Raw genomic sequence first — 16,385 nt, 5'->3', positions numbered from 1 at the left:
AAAGGAAAAGCATTGAAAAATACTTGAGAAGAACCAGCAGCAGCCCATCATTAAGGGCTAAGGGGCCCAGCACCTCAGGCTTTTGAAAAGCATGAAAAGTGTCAGACTGGTCTACGGTCAACCTGACACACTCACTATGTCGGGATCAGGCAGCCACATGTTTTACATGTGCAAAACGTGCAGTTGCCTGGCTGAAGATTTCACAGCCCTGAGGACATGACGACATCAGCCTAGCAAAGTCTTTTGAGAGCCTACTTGTCATGACAAGGGAGAGCGTCACTAATAAAATCAGACCTGGTAGCTTCAGTTTAATTCCTGAAGTAACTGGTGCTGACTGTCTATCTGATAGACACTTCTAACTGCAGATTCCTCACCTCAGAATTATCCCTACACGTCAGACTGTGAGTGAGTCATCCTTTCTGCCCTGATCACCCTCATTGTGTGACTGATACTGTTGGTTACTGACTTTGATTGTGCTTTGGGCTCTGCTAACCAGGCACAGGGCCAGTACTCTGTTTAAAAGGTATATGGTAATTAGGTGTTATTACAATTGTTACTGACAACCTACCTGTAAGTCCTTAGTAGATGGTAAGGCATGTAGGTTTAGAGGCCCAGTAGAGTTGATGCACATAAGTGTGCACTGCTGTGGTGCATGCTGAAGTTTTAAAGGCAGCTCTGCTTTGCAGCTGCTTTTAAACTAAAACTATTTCAAATACCAATCTGGAATTAAAAGTATTTCCAAAGTCTTAAGCTCCCTTATTTCTACACATAAGTCCCCGTAAGGTCTTCCCTAGGTGCCCTAATGGTAGGGTGCGTTGTAGTAATAAGCAGGGGCAATATAAAAGATGTTTTATATGCCCTGGTGAGAGAGAAACTGCCATGTCCTTTTTTTCCTTATTATAGTACATTCGCTCCATGGGCTAACCTGGGAAGGCTAAATTAAATCTTTGACAGGAGTGAGCTAAAATAATATTTCAAGGTATGAAAATAATAACAATACATCCAGCAATTCGGTGTGGTTGGATTTATTAATACTATTGCAGGAAAGAAGTTTTAGAACTGCTTTTTTAAAGTTAGCTAACATCAGCCTTATAGCAGCCTCTTCTGATTGGCCAGCCTTTGACAGGCTGAGCCAAGCTGCCTTAATGTGTGAAGAGGCCTAGACTGGGAGAAGGGAGAAATCTAGTAAGAGGAGATCTTCAACAGCAGATGCTGGGATAGGAAGGGGCTACGTAGCCTAACTGGTCTTCAGAATTAGAAAGACTGTGAGGACAGGAGCCAGGCCCACCCCCACCTCCTTCACCCCAGCTTGCTAGGTGTGGAGCCCCTGTCATTGAATTAGGAGAGGGACTGGACGGGGAGTTTAGGGAAAAGGTAGCCACACCTGTGGGTTGGGTTTGCCTGACCTGAACCTCCGAGAGATTTTCTTCATTTCGATTTATGTGGAACAGTGCTTTCTGGGACAAGCAAATGCAACACTTCTAAGGAAGGGGTCATCCCAGAGGGTGGCACCCTGCTCCTGATTTGTCAGGAATACCCCCTTCTTGCCAGCCCAGATACCGGAATAAATATGGGAGAGCTACGCAGCAACTCAGACCCCTGCCTGGAAAATCAAGAAAAGGATTGCCCTGCTGGATCCCTGGTCTGCATCAAGAGAGGACTGCACTCTGAAGGACTGCACCTGCTGCACACTCTGAGATTAACAAAAGTGGACTTTACCTTGCTTTAAAGGATTAGGAAGTGGCATGCCTAACAAACAGGTACAAAAGAGCTTTTAAAGTTATCAGTATCACCACCATCAAGAAGAGCCCAGATGACCAGCCTCCAGTGGACTTTTAAGGATTTGACCAGGTGTACTGTTAGAATTGTAGGCCCAACTCTCCAAGGAGCAACTATCCAGAAGTTTGGAATAATCTAGAGGATGGTTGGTAAAAGCGCTATTAGTTGACTGACCCATTGTCGAGAGTGAAGCTGGTGATGTGGAACCGTGACTCAGCCTGTACCTCAGATTTGCCCTGCTGAAAGCTTCGTAGCTCTTCGTGCTCGACTACAAGAATCAAGACCTCCAGGAAACACTAATGCCTCGCACTGAAGCAAGCCTCCTTGTCGAACTGCACTCCAGCCAGCGAGGAGCCTAACTCGACGTTGAGAGAAAAAGAACCAAAAGAGACACTATGTGCCAAGGTAACATTTTGACCGACCCCAACAACCCAATCCTATCCAACCAGCACTACATCACGGTCAGCCTGAAACTTTGATTTGGTCCCAGTCAAGCGCGACAAGATGTTCCCGGTTGGCACTTTAGGCTTTTAAGGACCAGAAAGCTCATGTAATCTTTAAACATTCATAACCCCAATTCCCTACATTGGATTTTTGTCATTTTTATGTCATTTTAATCATAAAAATATTTCCTGTTATAAATTGGTGTTGGATTTTTATTTTGTGGTTGTCTTACTTATTTACTGTATTGATGTCTTTAAATAATTTACACACCTGTCTCCTAAGTTAAGCCTGACTGCTCATGAGCCAAGCTGCCACAGATTGAGCAAGGACTAATTTATTGAGACTTTACTGGTCTTTTATTTGTGATTGTGCTGTTACTGGCTGTAGGTACCTACCTGCACATACTAACAAGCCACCTTCCAACAGACTGGATCCATAATTATTTTTTGAGCAGTAAATCTGTGCACCAGTAGGTGGCATTGTTCAGTTCCACATGGCATTGCTCAGCTCCAAATGGCTTTATTGGCATTGTCATGCCGGAATTGATTTTCACGTTAGCTATATAGGTGCCACCTACATGCACTGACATCAGTTATATTCTTTCCTCGCCAATCAACGCAGATCTGGGAAGTATACCCCTTAGTCACTTCAAGATTAAGGTCTTTTTGATGTTTTATCATTGTTTCTTGAGATTTTACCTCTTGATGTGGCAAATATGTCATCAAAGAAGGCTGGGTTTAAGTCCTGCAGCACTGGTCACCAACATCTGTTGGTGTCGGACCCGCACCTTGTTTGCCTATGGTGCGTTGAACAAGACCTTGACTCGAAAGCCAGCTCAACATGCGACCCTCTAGGTCCCAGGCGGGAGGAAGGTCTCTGGAGCGGTCATGAAGTCAGAGATCATCGTCCCACTCCAAGTTGTTGAGCACTTCGGGTAAATCTAGGTCCCACAAAAAGAAGTAAGAGTATTTCGGCTTCACCTCATCCATCAGCTGACAAAACTAAGGAGCGTCCCTAGAGGCCTAGCTTAATAGTTAAGCAAGCACCTCCCCACATTTCCAGAAGTCAGTGACCCCCACTCAAATTCATGAGTTTTTAAGGGCATGTTCCTCATATTTGAGCTTCCTATTCCTTTTTGTGTGCCATTGGCACCGCGGGTTGCAGGATTGGCACCTATTGGATCCATGCCACCTGAGCCACTTTGGCGCCAAAGATCCACAGATTGATTCAGATCAGCTTTGGTTGTGCCATTTCAACCTTCTCCGGTTATGCCGCTGTACCTACACCCATTCTCATTCCAGACTCCAACACCGAGCTGGAGGGGCATCATTTGACACCGGCTATAGCGCCGACTGGAGCCATGCCTTCTAGGCCAGAGCCGGAGCTCTAGTTCTAGGACTGTGGGGGGAACTGGATGAGCTGCTGGACCCTGAAGTGTACAAGCCTTAGAACGTCTTGCCTGTGAATAGGATGTTGGCCTGCTGCCAATGGCCTGCTCCAGGGGACCCAAGGTTTCTCTCAGAACATACTAACCTTGAGAGCTTGATGATCCAAACCTCCATTTGACAAGTAAATCCTGGTGCATTCCCAACAACCAGCCGGATTGGAAATCCAAGAGCCTGGACTAATTTGGTAAGAAAATGTTTTCTTACCTGGAAGAGGTATGGCGCCGCGGCTAGGGCGACAGACTCCGAAATCTGGGGATCACGGTTCGATCCCCGGCACCGGTGGCAGATTAGCCCAGCACCATGTGACTCTGGGCAATAGCTTGCTTAATCTTCCCGACTGCCCCCAGCGCCTAGAGACCCTAACGGGTGATTGTGTACATTACAAATGTGGATTATTATTATTATTATTATTATTATTATTATTATTATTATTATTATTATTATTATTATTCCACCAACCTGGCATTGTGGTAGGCGAACACTGTGCATGTCGTTTGGGCTGCTATTCTCATGCTCTGTGGGATACAGTTGTGCAGGTCTCTGAGGAGGCCTGGGCCGTGCTCTCTAGGCAGAGGGGCTTCACCGAAAGTGAATCTGCGACTCCGCACCTGGTTGATGACTTAAGACTTTTCTGGGAATGTCCAGTCATTTGTTGACATGCCCTTTGATGCCTCCTGTCTCTTTGGAGTCAAGACCGATTCAGTGCTGGAGCACTTTAAGGAGAGCAGGGCTACGGCCAGGTCCTTGAGCCTTTCTATGGCCCCTGGTCACCCTCAATCTACTTTTTGCTTCTTTCTTAGCAACAGAAGGGGTGTGCGACCGGATCCTTACCCACCCACCAACAGTGGCACACAAGCTTTCCAGCCTCTGCATGGTCATGGATGTGGTTCATACCAGCCCCATGGGTTGGATAGCCAGCGGTTGGGTCAATCCCCCACCCCACAGCCTCAAAACCCTCAAATTCTACTCATTTCCCATCATGGACACTCAATAGGAAGCAGGATTCGCCATCACCTGCCTCACATCGGGTTTTTCATATTGTCTGGCTACTCCCTCCCTTTCAATACTTACCCTCCCTCCAGGCCACCCAGGTACGACAGACTGATGGGGGGCAACAAAAAATCCCGTCCCCACCAGGAAGTGATGGATCATTTGGCTAAAGGAGCCATGGAGAGAGTGCTAGCGTCTGAAGTAAGTAGTGGTTCCTATTCATGCTGCTTTCTGGTTCCCATGAAGGACAGAGGCATTTGTCCTATCCTCAACCTGCAATCTCTCCATTTCTTCCTCAAGAAAGTGAAATCCAGGATGCTCACTCTTGTTCAGGTCCTGTCTGCACTGGATCTGGGGACTGGATTGTAGCTTTAGACTTGCTGGACACATATTTTCTTGTCCTGCATGCCCACAGGTGTTAACTGTGGTTCCCACTGTGGGCCACAAGCACTTTGTTTGCTGTGCTCCCTATGGCCTCATCAGTGCCCCTCTGGTGTTAATCAGGGTAATGGATGTGGTTGCAGCTAATCTGCAGAGATCCATGCGGCCAGTCTTCTACCCTGTCTCAACGACTGGCTGTTAAAGGCAGGCACGCCCCAGGCTGTCGTCTCCCACTTTCAGACTACAGTGGACCTCCAACATTCATTGAGGTTCACTATTAATGTGCCAAAGTCTCATCTGACTCCCTCTCACACTCACTTTCATCAGAGCTGCTCTGGATAAGTTGCCGTTTTGGGCCTATCCTTCCTAACACTGAGTCCAAGATATTCAAGCTATGATACCGATGTTCCAGCCTCTACCCTGGATTTTGGTGGTACTGACTCTGCAGCTGCTGGATCACATGGCCTCCGCATTCTGTTTGTGACACATTCCCATTGGCATATGCAGGCTCTGCAGTGGGACCTGAAGTTCCAGTGGGCGCAGCATCAAGGGAACCTCTCCAAAATGTGTCCAGATCTCGGAGGGAACTGCAAAAAAATCACACTTGCGCTACAAAAAACTCAGAAAACCGAGCTACATCAAATCCTTCAATGTGTTATGAAGTTAGAAGGGTTACTCCAAGGCGCAGCCTTACACAGGTCCACAATAGAGGCTCCTGCCCATTTACAAACCAGCCTGAACATAACCCTAAGAAATTACTGTTTATATCCAAAGATGCACTGTAGAATTGGAAGATTTCAAGCCCCTTTTGCTGAATCAAATGTTGATAATAAAGGCTATCGCATATTTCATATTCAGCAGATCTGTTCAAATACAGTGTTACTGCTCTTATCACGAACAACTCCAAACTCAATTACTTGATCAGCAATTGGATAATGGCACAATATCCCAAGAAATAACGGAAGTACTTCCATACCTCCATGAAATTAAGTGTTAGAGCCTGATTTTGATTTTGGCTATGGCTTACTCCATCACAAATTCATCTTATAAAACATTTCATAGAATATAATATTTTTGTAATAAGCCAACAGGGTATCTGTCATGTTTGCCATGAAGTAATCAGTCTGGCAAACTCTAAATCACAACTTTCACAGAAAAAATATTTATACTTCCTTCAGTGCTTCACAAGGAGATTTTTGACGAGATTTTAACAGAAAAGTAATATCCATTGCAAAGTTCCTATTTTTGATCTTCGTAAAGAACCACTGTTAGAAATTGGTTTATTTGTTAAGGGGGGTGAGAGCCCCACTCAAGTAATAAACACAATTCTCGACAGGGTAAATAACAAAAGTCACTAAATAAAACTGTGCTTAAGCCTCTGGTAACTTGGCACAAAGCAGTCAGGCTTACCTTCGAGTCAATGTGCAAAGTATTTACAAAGCACTCAAACAGTAATAATGTGAAAACATAACATTTTAGAGGTGAGTATCTTGAGAAATTATAACTATTCGAGAGCCTCAAATCTTCCAGAATTCTTTTCCTGTTTTTTACCAAAAGTCCGTTAACATTCTAAGTTAGAACATGAAGAGGCACCAAATTTGATGGCTCTGGCATGTTAACCTAAGAAGAGGGGATTAACTCGCACCTACATGATCTCCATAAAAACCTTTGTATTTTACCTTTACAAAACAGGGAGTTGCACAGATTTGCTGTCAAATAAGTGAAGGAGTGAACACCCAGCCAGCCAACTTCTTTATCTGAAAAAAAACTTCAAGCTACAGATTTCTTACCTTATAATACATACCCAAGCAATACCACCTCAGAAGTAGGTCTGCAGACCAATTTCGCATGAGGAAGTCCAGCAGGACAAGTGCCCATCCTTACAGACCTGACTGCACAGGCAGTAGTATTTGGTAAACGTGTGCAGTGAAGTCCACGTTGCTGCCTGGCAGATGTCCAGGACTGGAACTCCATGAGCAGTGGTTGCAACTTTAGCTCTGCTGGAATGAGAACACAAACCCTTAGAGGGTTGTTTCGCAGCCAATACACAGCCGATTTTGATACAGAGCATGATCCATCGGGGGATGGTCTGCTACTGTATGGCCCATCATTTCTTTGTTCCGACATACCACATGAAGAGTTGGTCATCTACTTGCAACTCTTTTGTGCCATCAAGTTAGATTGACAATGCTCCTTTTTGGCTTCAGATGGTGAAGTCACTCCTCTTCCTTGGAGGAATGAGGTGGAGCATAATAAGTAGGGAGAATGATGGATTGGCCTACGTGAAATGGAGTGACCACTTCCGGGATAAAGTAAGCTTTTGTATGAAGCACCAGTTTGTCTGGGTGGATAGTCAAATAAGGATGCTTGGATGACCAGGCATGAAGCTCACTGACCCTCTGGGAAAATGTTTTTGCTGATTACTTCATGGCAAACATGACAGATACCCTGTTGGCCTATTACAAAAATATTATATTCTATGAAATGTTTAATAAGATGAATTTGTGATGGAGTAAGCCATAGCCAAAATCAAAATCAGGCTCTAACACTTAATTTCATGGAGGTATGGAAGTACTTCCGTTATTTCTTGGGATATTGTGCCATTATCCAATTGCTAATCAAGTAATTGAGTTTGGAGTTGTTCGTGGTAAGAGCAGTAACACTGTATTTGAACAGATCTGCTGAATATGAAATATGCGATAGCCTTTATTATCAACATTTGATTCAGCAAAAGGGGCTTGAAATCTTCCAATTCTACAGTGCATCTTTGGATAAAAACAGTAATTTCTTAGGGTTATGTTCAGGCTGGTTTGTAAATGGGCAGGAGCCTCTATTGTGGACCTGTGTAAGGCTGCGCCTTGGAGTAACCCTTCTAACTTCATAACACATTGAAGGATTTGATGTAGCTCGGTTTTCTGAGTTTTTTGTAGCGCAAGTGTGATTTTTTTTTTGCAGTTCCCTCCGAGATCCGGACATATGTTGGAGAGATTCCCTTGATGCTGCGCCCACTGGAACTTCAGGTCCCACTGCAGAGCCTGCATATGCCAATGGGAATGTGTCACAAACAGAATGCGGAGGCCATGTGTTTTGTAGCGCAAGTGTGATTTGAAAATGTAATGTGCTTTAATTTTGTTTTCATTTCAATCAGATGTAATGTTATAATACATTTAAAAGTAGTGCATTACGTCTCGTTGATGGTGTGCTTTTTCTTAGTAGCAGAGTTAAATATGAAATTATTCTGGTTGGATGTGTCCTGATTTTCGTAGGTAATGGTTGAATTGCTACCAGAATTCTTTATTACTCTGATTCTCCTTTCCTTGTCCCCAGTACTTCAGTTCCATCGCTTCCACTGTAGAAGTCTTGTCGTTACTCAGGCAGGGGCAGGATGTGAGAGAAAAATAAGGGAACATTATTGGGATGCAAAGGAGGTGCATTAGAGAGAATTAATATGGAAAGGGAAGAACGCTTGGGGAGAGAAGTGCCATTCTAGCAGATGAAGGATGTTTCTTTTTATTTTGATTTATATTTTGATGAAGAAAATAGAATCTGAGTAATTAATATTACTGGTAAGTAATCCACCTAATATACTAACCCATTATCAGGTGTTTCCTGATTAATGGAATGAGGTGCCCAACAAAACAAAATGTTACTTTGTAAGATTGGTGTCATAACTATTGCTCCTGATGACTAATTCTGATGTAAAAGTCATATTTTGTACAATTCACTTTTTTTTTACCACATTGGATTTTAGGATAGTCTGTTTACTTCAAACAAATGTTCAAGTCACACAATTAGATACTTGATATACTGGGACTGGCCTTTACTTTTCTCTAAAACATATGTAGCATATATATTATAACACTGTGCTCTATGCTAACTCAGGCTGTGTTTTTTGCTCACCAGGTGTACATTCCAAGCAGAGTGGCGATAGTTATGCAGAATATGGATACCCACAATTGAAGACTTGAAGAAGATGATGCAGTGTCATTCAAATAGGAGAGAGATTTGTAGAATAGACAGCTGTTGTAAAATAATGCATCGCTCTTCAGCATTGTATGGTTTACCTTCCTGCACCAGCATACCTGATAGGCCACACAAATGTGATGCAGTTTATTAGCATTAGCTGCCAGCTAGCGACCATTTTATTTTTATATGAAGGGTAAACAATAGGAAAAATAAAGTCTCTATAGTTGTTATATTGTGGTAGAGTTATGATTTGAAGTGATTTCAGTGCAACACGTCTCCCCTGATGTTTGTTGTTGTCTTTATTTTAACTTTTGTTTTGTTAGAGTATGTTTGGCACCAAATTAAGGCAGAACTTGAACAAAGGCTAAAAATGTATTACTAAATCCAATAGCCATAGTGCCCTCTCTAAATAACTAGCAGTATACAAAAAAGACGTCACCCATAAACCTTAAAAGGCCCTGGGTATAACCAGTATGATCAACAGTGCCCTAGAGGTATCATTTATTGATACATTTAAGAATAATAAAATACTATAGAATGTATTGTTAAGCCCCACAAGCTGATGAACAAAGATATTAGCCCAAAAAGGTAAAACAAAAAAAAGCTTTATTTAATTAGGTGTAACAGTTAATATTAAGCATCATCAAAACTACGTAGAAAAGAAAAGGTGAATAGCCTGGAGTGTGTATAAGTGCTCAGAACACTGCAGGTGGCACAAAAAGAAGAAAGGAAGGAAAGACAAGATCGGCAAAAAGAAACCACAGTTCAATAATGTGCATGAAAAGTATAAAGAAAACAATTTATACGTTTTTCATTGCACAAATGTGATCAGTAATCCACATCTTTTTCAGCTGATATAGTGCTGACGGCATTTCGACCCATCCTAATTCATCAGCTCATCATCAGGACAAAACACCAATGAAACATTAAACTTATAGATTGCTGCCGAATCAGTATTGGGGATATTAATGACTATTATAATTATAGTGCTCTAGGCGTGGTAGCAGGGTGTATTGCTGGGAAGAGTAATGGAGCCAAAAGTGGTCAATCAAAGAAAAATACAGCTGATTGGGAGCAAGTCTTTCCATCACATGGTGCGCCATATCCTAATGAACTAAGTGATAGACCATCACTTCCATTGATGTTCTGTCCTTATGATGACTTTATGAATTATGGTCAGTGTCTGTTGATTCCTGAGCACATATATGTACAATTACGTTATTATAAATTGCTAACTTTACTCTTTTCATGCTCATTATTGAAATGTGGTTTCTCTTCGGCAGTCTTAGCTTTCCTTACTTACCCCTATTTGCACTGCCTGCACAATCATGCACAATCATGCACACTCATGAACACTTTATGCACACTCCACACATTGAACGCCTTTTCCTTTCTATGTATGTGTGATGTGTCTTAATATTAATTGTTATACCTAATTAAATAGAAAAGGTTTTTCACTTTTTTGACAATACATTTCTGGCCAGATCTTTTTTCATGGACTTGTGGCGATAAACACTGCATTCTGCAGTATTGTATCATTCTTAATTTTATCTGTAAATGATACCATTAGGACATTGTTGATGACACCTCTCTAAACAACTTGCATGGTCTTGAATATGTCCAAGCTATAGTTGCCTCCACAGCGATTTAAATTGGAGCAAATTTCTGTAGTAACATTATGCACATTTTTTCTGTATCAGATGCACTCTTTGGTTATCACGGGTGTGGTGCAGGTAAGAGAAATGGGGTGGTGGGGCAGGGGTAGGGGGGATTCACTAGGACAATGAGGGAAAAGAAAACCACTTAAATTGCACTCGCTGCATCGCCGAGTTGGCAAAGTGGCGAGTGCAAGGTAAGTGTTTTTAATTTTTTTTTATTTTAGATTACCTCGTCATTGTCTGTCGACTACCCCCTCTCACCTCCCCGCCGCACTCTTACCTGCACCCGCCGTCACTTACTTTTAAATGCAATCTTGGTGACCAAAGTATTTTATGTGAGTAGTTATGTCTTACTCCAGATGTATGTGACTTATTTATTTCATCACAGGAGTAAGGCATGCTTACAAAAAAAGATTTTATGAAGCAGACTTGTGAATTCAACTGTGAGTCACACTAAAGTACAGAGTAAGTCACAGCTGACAACAGGAAATGATCTTGCATTCGGCCTTGGAATTCGCATATAATTAGCACCCAATTAGGAGTAATCATAATCTAGACCTTGCCAAGAAACCTGAAAATAAAGCTCTAAAGTACTGATAATGTTAATTTGAAAAAAAAAACTCTGAGATGCCCTTCTTTTATTCTCAACCTTTATTGAAGCAATACATTTAATTTTTTTTAATTTCAGATTTTTCACTTGAAATGCAAAGGCTTTGTTCATAACAGTTAAGTTAGTCAGATGATTCTGACTAACATTAAGCAGCATAACAGTTAAGACCACAGTTCAGTGTTTGGATGACTTTTTATTGTCCTCCAATATGAACAGCTAAACCATTTGTATCATTCCTAGTAAAATTCTACACTCTATAGAATTCTCTAGAGTTAGATTCCTAAATGTTTGTCAAGCAAGAATGTCTCTGGTATGAGCGAATTCCGTCTGTGGATGCATTTATTTCAATCGATTTTTTAATATGCCAGGGTCGTATTATACATACTGCGCATTTTCCTTGATTGCGCCTGGTGCACCTTTTTTAAAGGAAAATGCTCCATATTATGATGAATGTGCGGGCAGTGTATTTATGTGAAAAACAGAGTGGCTGCTTTGAAGCCGCTCTGTTTCACAGTGCAGTTGGCAACCCACCTGCACTTTTAAAGGGGATTATAGCTCCCTTGCAGGTGGGTGCAGTGAGTGCAAGGGGATGACTCGGGAGTCCATGGGATCCCCTTTCCATCCTCCAGAGAACGGATATCGGGGGCACAGTGACAGTGCACCACCTTTCCAGTGGCGCTCTATCAGTGCCCTTCCTGACAGCTTCTTTGCCTCTTCGCCCGCATCTGTGATGTGGCGTTGGTGCCGAGGCAAAAGAATTCGCTAATTTTCATGGGGCTATGCCCCCATGCAAATGAGGGCTCATCCTCTGATGATAGTTTTGGCACTTTAAATGTGCAAACGCTATCGTATTACAGAAGGGGACGCACAAGCATCTGCAGCCCCTTCTGTAATACCAAAGCGCCCCGGGCTACACAAAGCAGATACAAATGCTTATTGCGCCCCCACCCCGGGGCACTTCAGCAATATAGACCCCTGGTATCCAAATTGTTATTCTGCTATAAATGCAATAAAATGCCAAGCACATGTTCTTCAGTTAATATCGGACATGTATTTTTGGAATACACAATTATATATTTTGACTGGACTGGGCTCTCCAGTCTGAAATAATAAAACCAATAGTCCCCAGCGTTTGCACTCTGGCTTGTTCTGTGGTCTAGTGTCGGAGTGAAGTCTTGGAAAACCTGGTTAGAAAGTGACTTTGGCTCGGTTACCTTTTTAGTTTGTGGGAAGAAGTGTCAACGGCTGAATTCTCAATTTTTCTAGTTAAAAAAACGGATCTCGATTTTAAGATCAGTCTAAAGGGGCATTTCTCAAGTTCTTTGGACTGGCACGTTGACTTTACATGGATCAAAAGATGTTACCGTGATTTCAAATTGTAGCGCTTTGGAATTCCTGGGGTAAGTCAGGAGTCCTCTTGAAATTTATGAGCTAAGTAGAATATCTCCAAATGTAAGTCAAACTTGTACACCAATCTTTAGGAACCAGGCCCCCCGTTCATAACATTTGAAACGCTGCACTGTTGAAATAGTACCTTTTTTTCATGTGACCCCGGGATAGCTTTGTTTTTCAATAATAATTCTCGAAATCAGTACATCTCCTGGGGCTGGATGACTGCGCAGCTCAAACACATCATTCTCATCCCAGCTCGTGTGCATTCCAAGGGTATTATTTAAATGTAGTAATCATCAATAATTGTTTAAGTTCCTCCTATGCCTATGTTAAATCATGCTACAACTTCTAGATGAAATTGGAACTACACTACATAGCCTGTCTCTCTGAGTATTCTGGACAAGATGATATTTTTCATTTCTTTTTTCTTTTTTGTACAACAGTGTTAAAATTATAATTTTTTTTTAATAAGCAGAACGACTGAGTAAGCTAAAAAACATAAAATAAGTATTCATCAATAAAGTTGTATGTGTACTGCAATGGTTTTAAATCATCAGAATGATAATGTCCTGAGTTGTACGTTGAATGATAGTAGCTTGGTGTTACCTTGTTTCTTTAGGAAATTTTGATTTTGGTCTGGTTTGGTGTCATGCCTTCAAAGTATTGGTATCATCTCATTAGGAAGCATAAATATTCCCGAAAAGAGGTAAACCCCATTGACGAACTAAATGAATAATCTTGAGCAGAGGTTTCATTCAGACCAAGCAGGCAACTATTTCTCATGCAGTATTTTTCGAAGTGCACTACAAGTCAATATGTATTATGAGGCCGATCAGTATATCAAAACCTAGGAAGATGAGCATTAATAGGTAGATGTGTGAAAGACAGAAAAAAGGAAACTACTATTTGCTATCGCCCCTATTAGTTGGATATGAATCCTACAGTTGTTTCACATCTGATTGTTTTCATTCTGTAAAGAGTTGGGAATAGGAGTGATGGAAATGGAAAGCTGTCAGATGTTTATGAAAAGATTTCTTATGAGCTGAATTAGTTCGGTTTGAGAACCTCAACAAGTGTGGCTGATAACACTGTTTTCTGAATAAAAAATATTACAGTGCGTGACATTTCTATGGTGATGCCTCTTTTGAGTATGTCACCACTTTCTGGGTTTACTTCTTACTCAAGGCTACCCTACCCCCCTCCTCTCTAGCCCAGTTACTCTATTTTCTTGACAAGACAATTGTTTTAAAACAAATGCAAACATGGTTTAAAGTGTATTTGAAGGATTCTGCTATTTAACTGTACCTGTGACAAAGCCTATGTTTTGAAGGGAGAGTTGTATGGTCAATGAGAGCAGTCTGGCCTGTTTGTCTGTATTGCTTCAAATATAAAACATGTTAGAGATGCAAAAGTGTAAGGACAGAATTTGCAATTCTCAAATTGTGAGTGCAGTATCTCATATCAAGCTCCTCCAGGGCCTCTGTGGTCACTACTGCTATTTTCCATACCAACTGCAACCTTTGCACGTTTGAGTGTGCATTGCTTTATTCTACTACTACAAGGCATCTCAATTCCCCAGCACAGTTTACGAAGTGTATGTTTAGTAAGATAAACAGAGTACATAAGTGCAAGTTGTTTGAGTTGCGCGGGGGTGACCCCAAAATGAGTCTTTTGAACGTTAGACATGCTTAGAAAAAAGTAACTGATACTGGGAGATCTAGAAAAGACGTTTTGTCCATTGACAACGATTTGGCACACTGAGCTTTTTTCACATTGCTGAATTTACAAGCCCTGGGAAGCGCCATGGGTTACATAGGGGGCCCGAATATTGTCCTTCCTAAGAAGTTAAGTTTGGTCCATAAAATCTTTCATAGATTGTTTGAAAACCTACATCGTATTTATCCTGACATTTGACATGGATGTTTTAAAAATAACGAAACAAAGATTTCTTCTGGACCAAATTAGGGTTCTTATTTGAGCACAGCTTTACACCAATTAATGTACTCCACATTCAGAGATTTACATTGCTCACCTGGAGATGTCCGCAGCATCTTGAAATGGCCACATGGAAAAGCATCATACAAAAATGCACTTGACTGCATATTGAAAATTTAGAAGGCACCTCCAAATTTTCTACATTGCTGATCGCTGTTGATATAACATATTTTTCTAGTGTTAATTATGTTGGTGATAATGATAATTAGATATTAAATATACAACACTCTACCCAAAGTTTTATGAGGTGCTCTGAATTTTATACAGAGGAAAGCTTTGTGTATCATACTCACTACTTGCATGAGAAGCTGCTGTACGTCTTATTTTGGATAAAACACTGCCTTTTGCAGTTCTCAATTTACATCTCACAGTGCATTTATTCATAACTAGGTACATTTTTTAGGAGTGTACTTTTTTTCAAATTCTACTTCAGGAAGAACATCTGTTAATTATATAAAGATTTCTGTCAAAAATACAGTTATCTGAAAAAACACGCTTACATTTACATTTGTCAAACGAAATATGACATTCTACTGGATAAATATTAGTTGTGGTGATTAACAGTCCACGGAATAGCACGATTGTCTCCGTATATAAAGGTTCATGAGAAATAGTAATTGCGGAACTTGCGAAGAAGGAAGTGACCTTGACATGGAGTTCCGCCTTAGTTCAATTTCAAGCACGCAAGGAGATGTGTCCGTCCTACCACTGACTGTGTGGCCTTCCTCACCTTCCTACGTGGCCCTGCTGGAGCGAAAGCCACTTCTGACCTATAGTTTCACATAATAATATACAAATCTTAGATATGTTTTGTGCTGTATCTTTGTGTATAGACAGACGTGCTATGGTTCGTTATGATGCACTGTCCTCTAACTGCCCCTAGTTGAACAAGCAGTTATTAAGGCATTTTTAAATGTTGACGTTAACAAAATCAGTGCCCTTGTCATAACTACTGAATTAAATTTCTTCTGAAATGTTAAATGTGTCTTTGTTTTGCCATCGAGTGTGACAGCTTAATTATGTGTGAGATATTCATTCAGTTTGCTGATGTTTTTGTAGTTTGTTACTACATGCTGCGTGGCTCCTTATTTCCGGCATTCCCCTTTTCGAATTCTCTTGTATTAGAAAAAGAATTCATGAGCAAGACGTGTTAATACTCGGAGATCATTTAGCGGCAATAAATGTTTAAAAAGACTCATCTTTGCTTTTTCGTGGTTTTCTTTTCTTCAATGTTTAAAATTACTCATGCCCTAAAATACTTTTCCTGTGTTTCAATTGCTCATAGAGTAAATTATGTTTACGTGTATTAATTACATTTATCATAGGTTTACAAAAGCATTTAAACTTAGAACGACAATCCGATTCCTCTGAACTTAAACATCGAATTTCTTTTAAATCTGTCGGGAAACGGCCACTACAACGAGGCCGTTTCAACGAAAACCTTAACCACGCATGCATTACAACGCATGCGTGGTTACAACGACAGCCTTTACCACGCATACCTTTACTACGAGGTACGTAGTAAAGGTATGTGTGGTGAAGGGTACAAATAAAAAAAGGGGGGTGGGGGGGCTTCCCCCCCCCAAAAAAAACCACTAACCTTTATACGAGAAGGAAGGCAATCGGCGTCGCAGAGGAAGAAAACGGCCGTTTTTTTTCCCAACGTATGACGTCACCACGGAAAAAAAGCGTGGAGAAGGACAAGCGTGAACATAGCATTCC

The 16,385-nt window shown here is 41.3% G+C and overlaps 1 protein-coding gene across 1 annotated transcript in view; it reads left to right on the top strand.

The window, feature by feature from the left end:
- Positions 1–15,644, top strand: part of GBE1 (1,4-alpha-glucan branching enzyme 1) — a 594,445-nt gene extending 578,801 nt beyond the window's left edge. The window contains exon 14 of the mRNA XM_086934076.1: positions 8,946–15,644. Within this exon, the coding sequence (XP_086790202.1) occupies positions 8,946–9,002 (57 nt within the window). The 3' untranslated portion in view covers positions 9,003–15,644. The remainder of the gene's footprint in view (positions 1–8,945) is intronic.
- Positions 15,645–16,385: the final 741 nt, after the last annotated feature.

Source organism: Lissotriton vulgaris, chromosome 8, assembly GCF_964263255.1.
Source record: "Lissotriton vulgaris chromosome 8, aLisVul1.2, whole genome shotgun sequence".
Classification (NCBI taxonomy): Eukaryota; Metazoa; Chordata; class Amphibia; order Caudata; family Salamandridae; genus Lissotriton; species Lissotriton vulgaris.
This window is presented reverse-complemented; position numbering and strand designations above follow the sequence as displayed.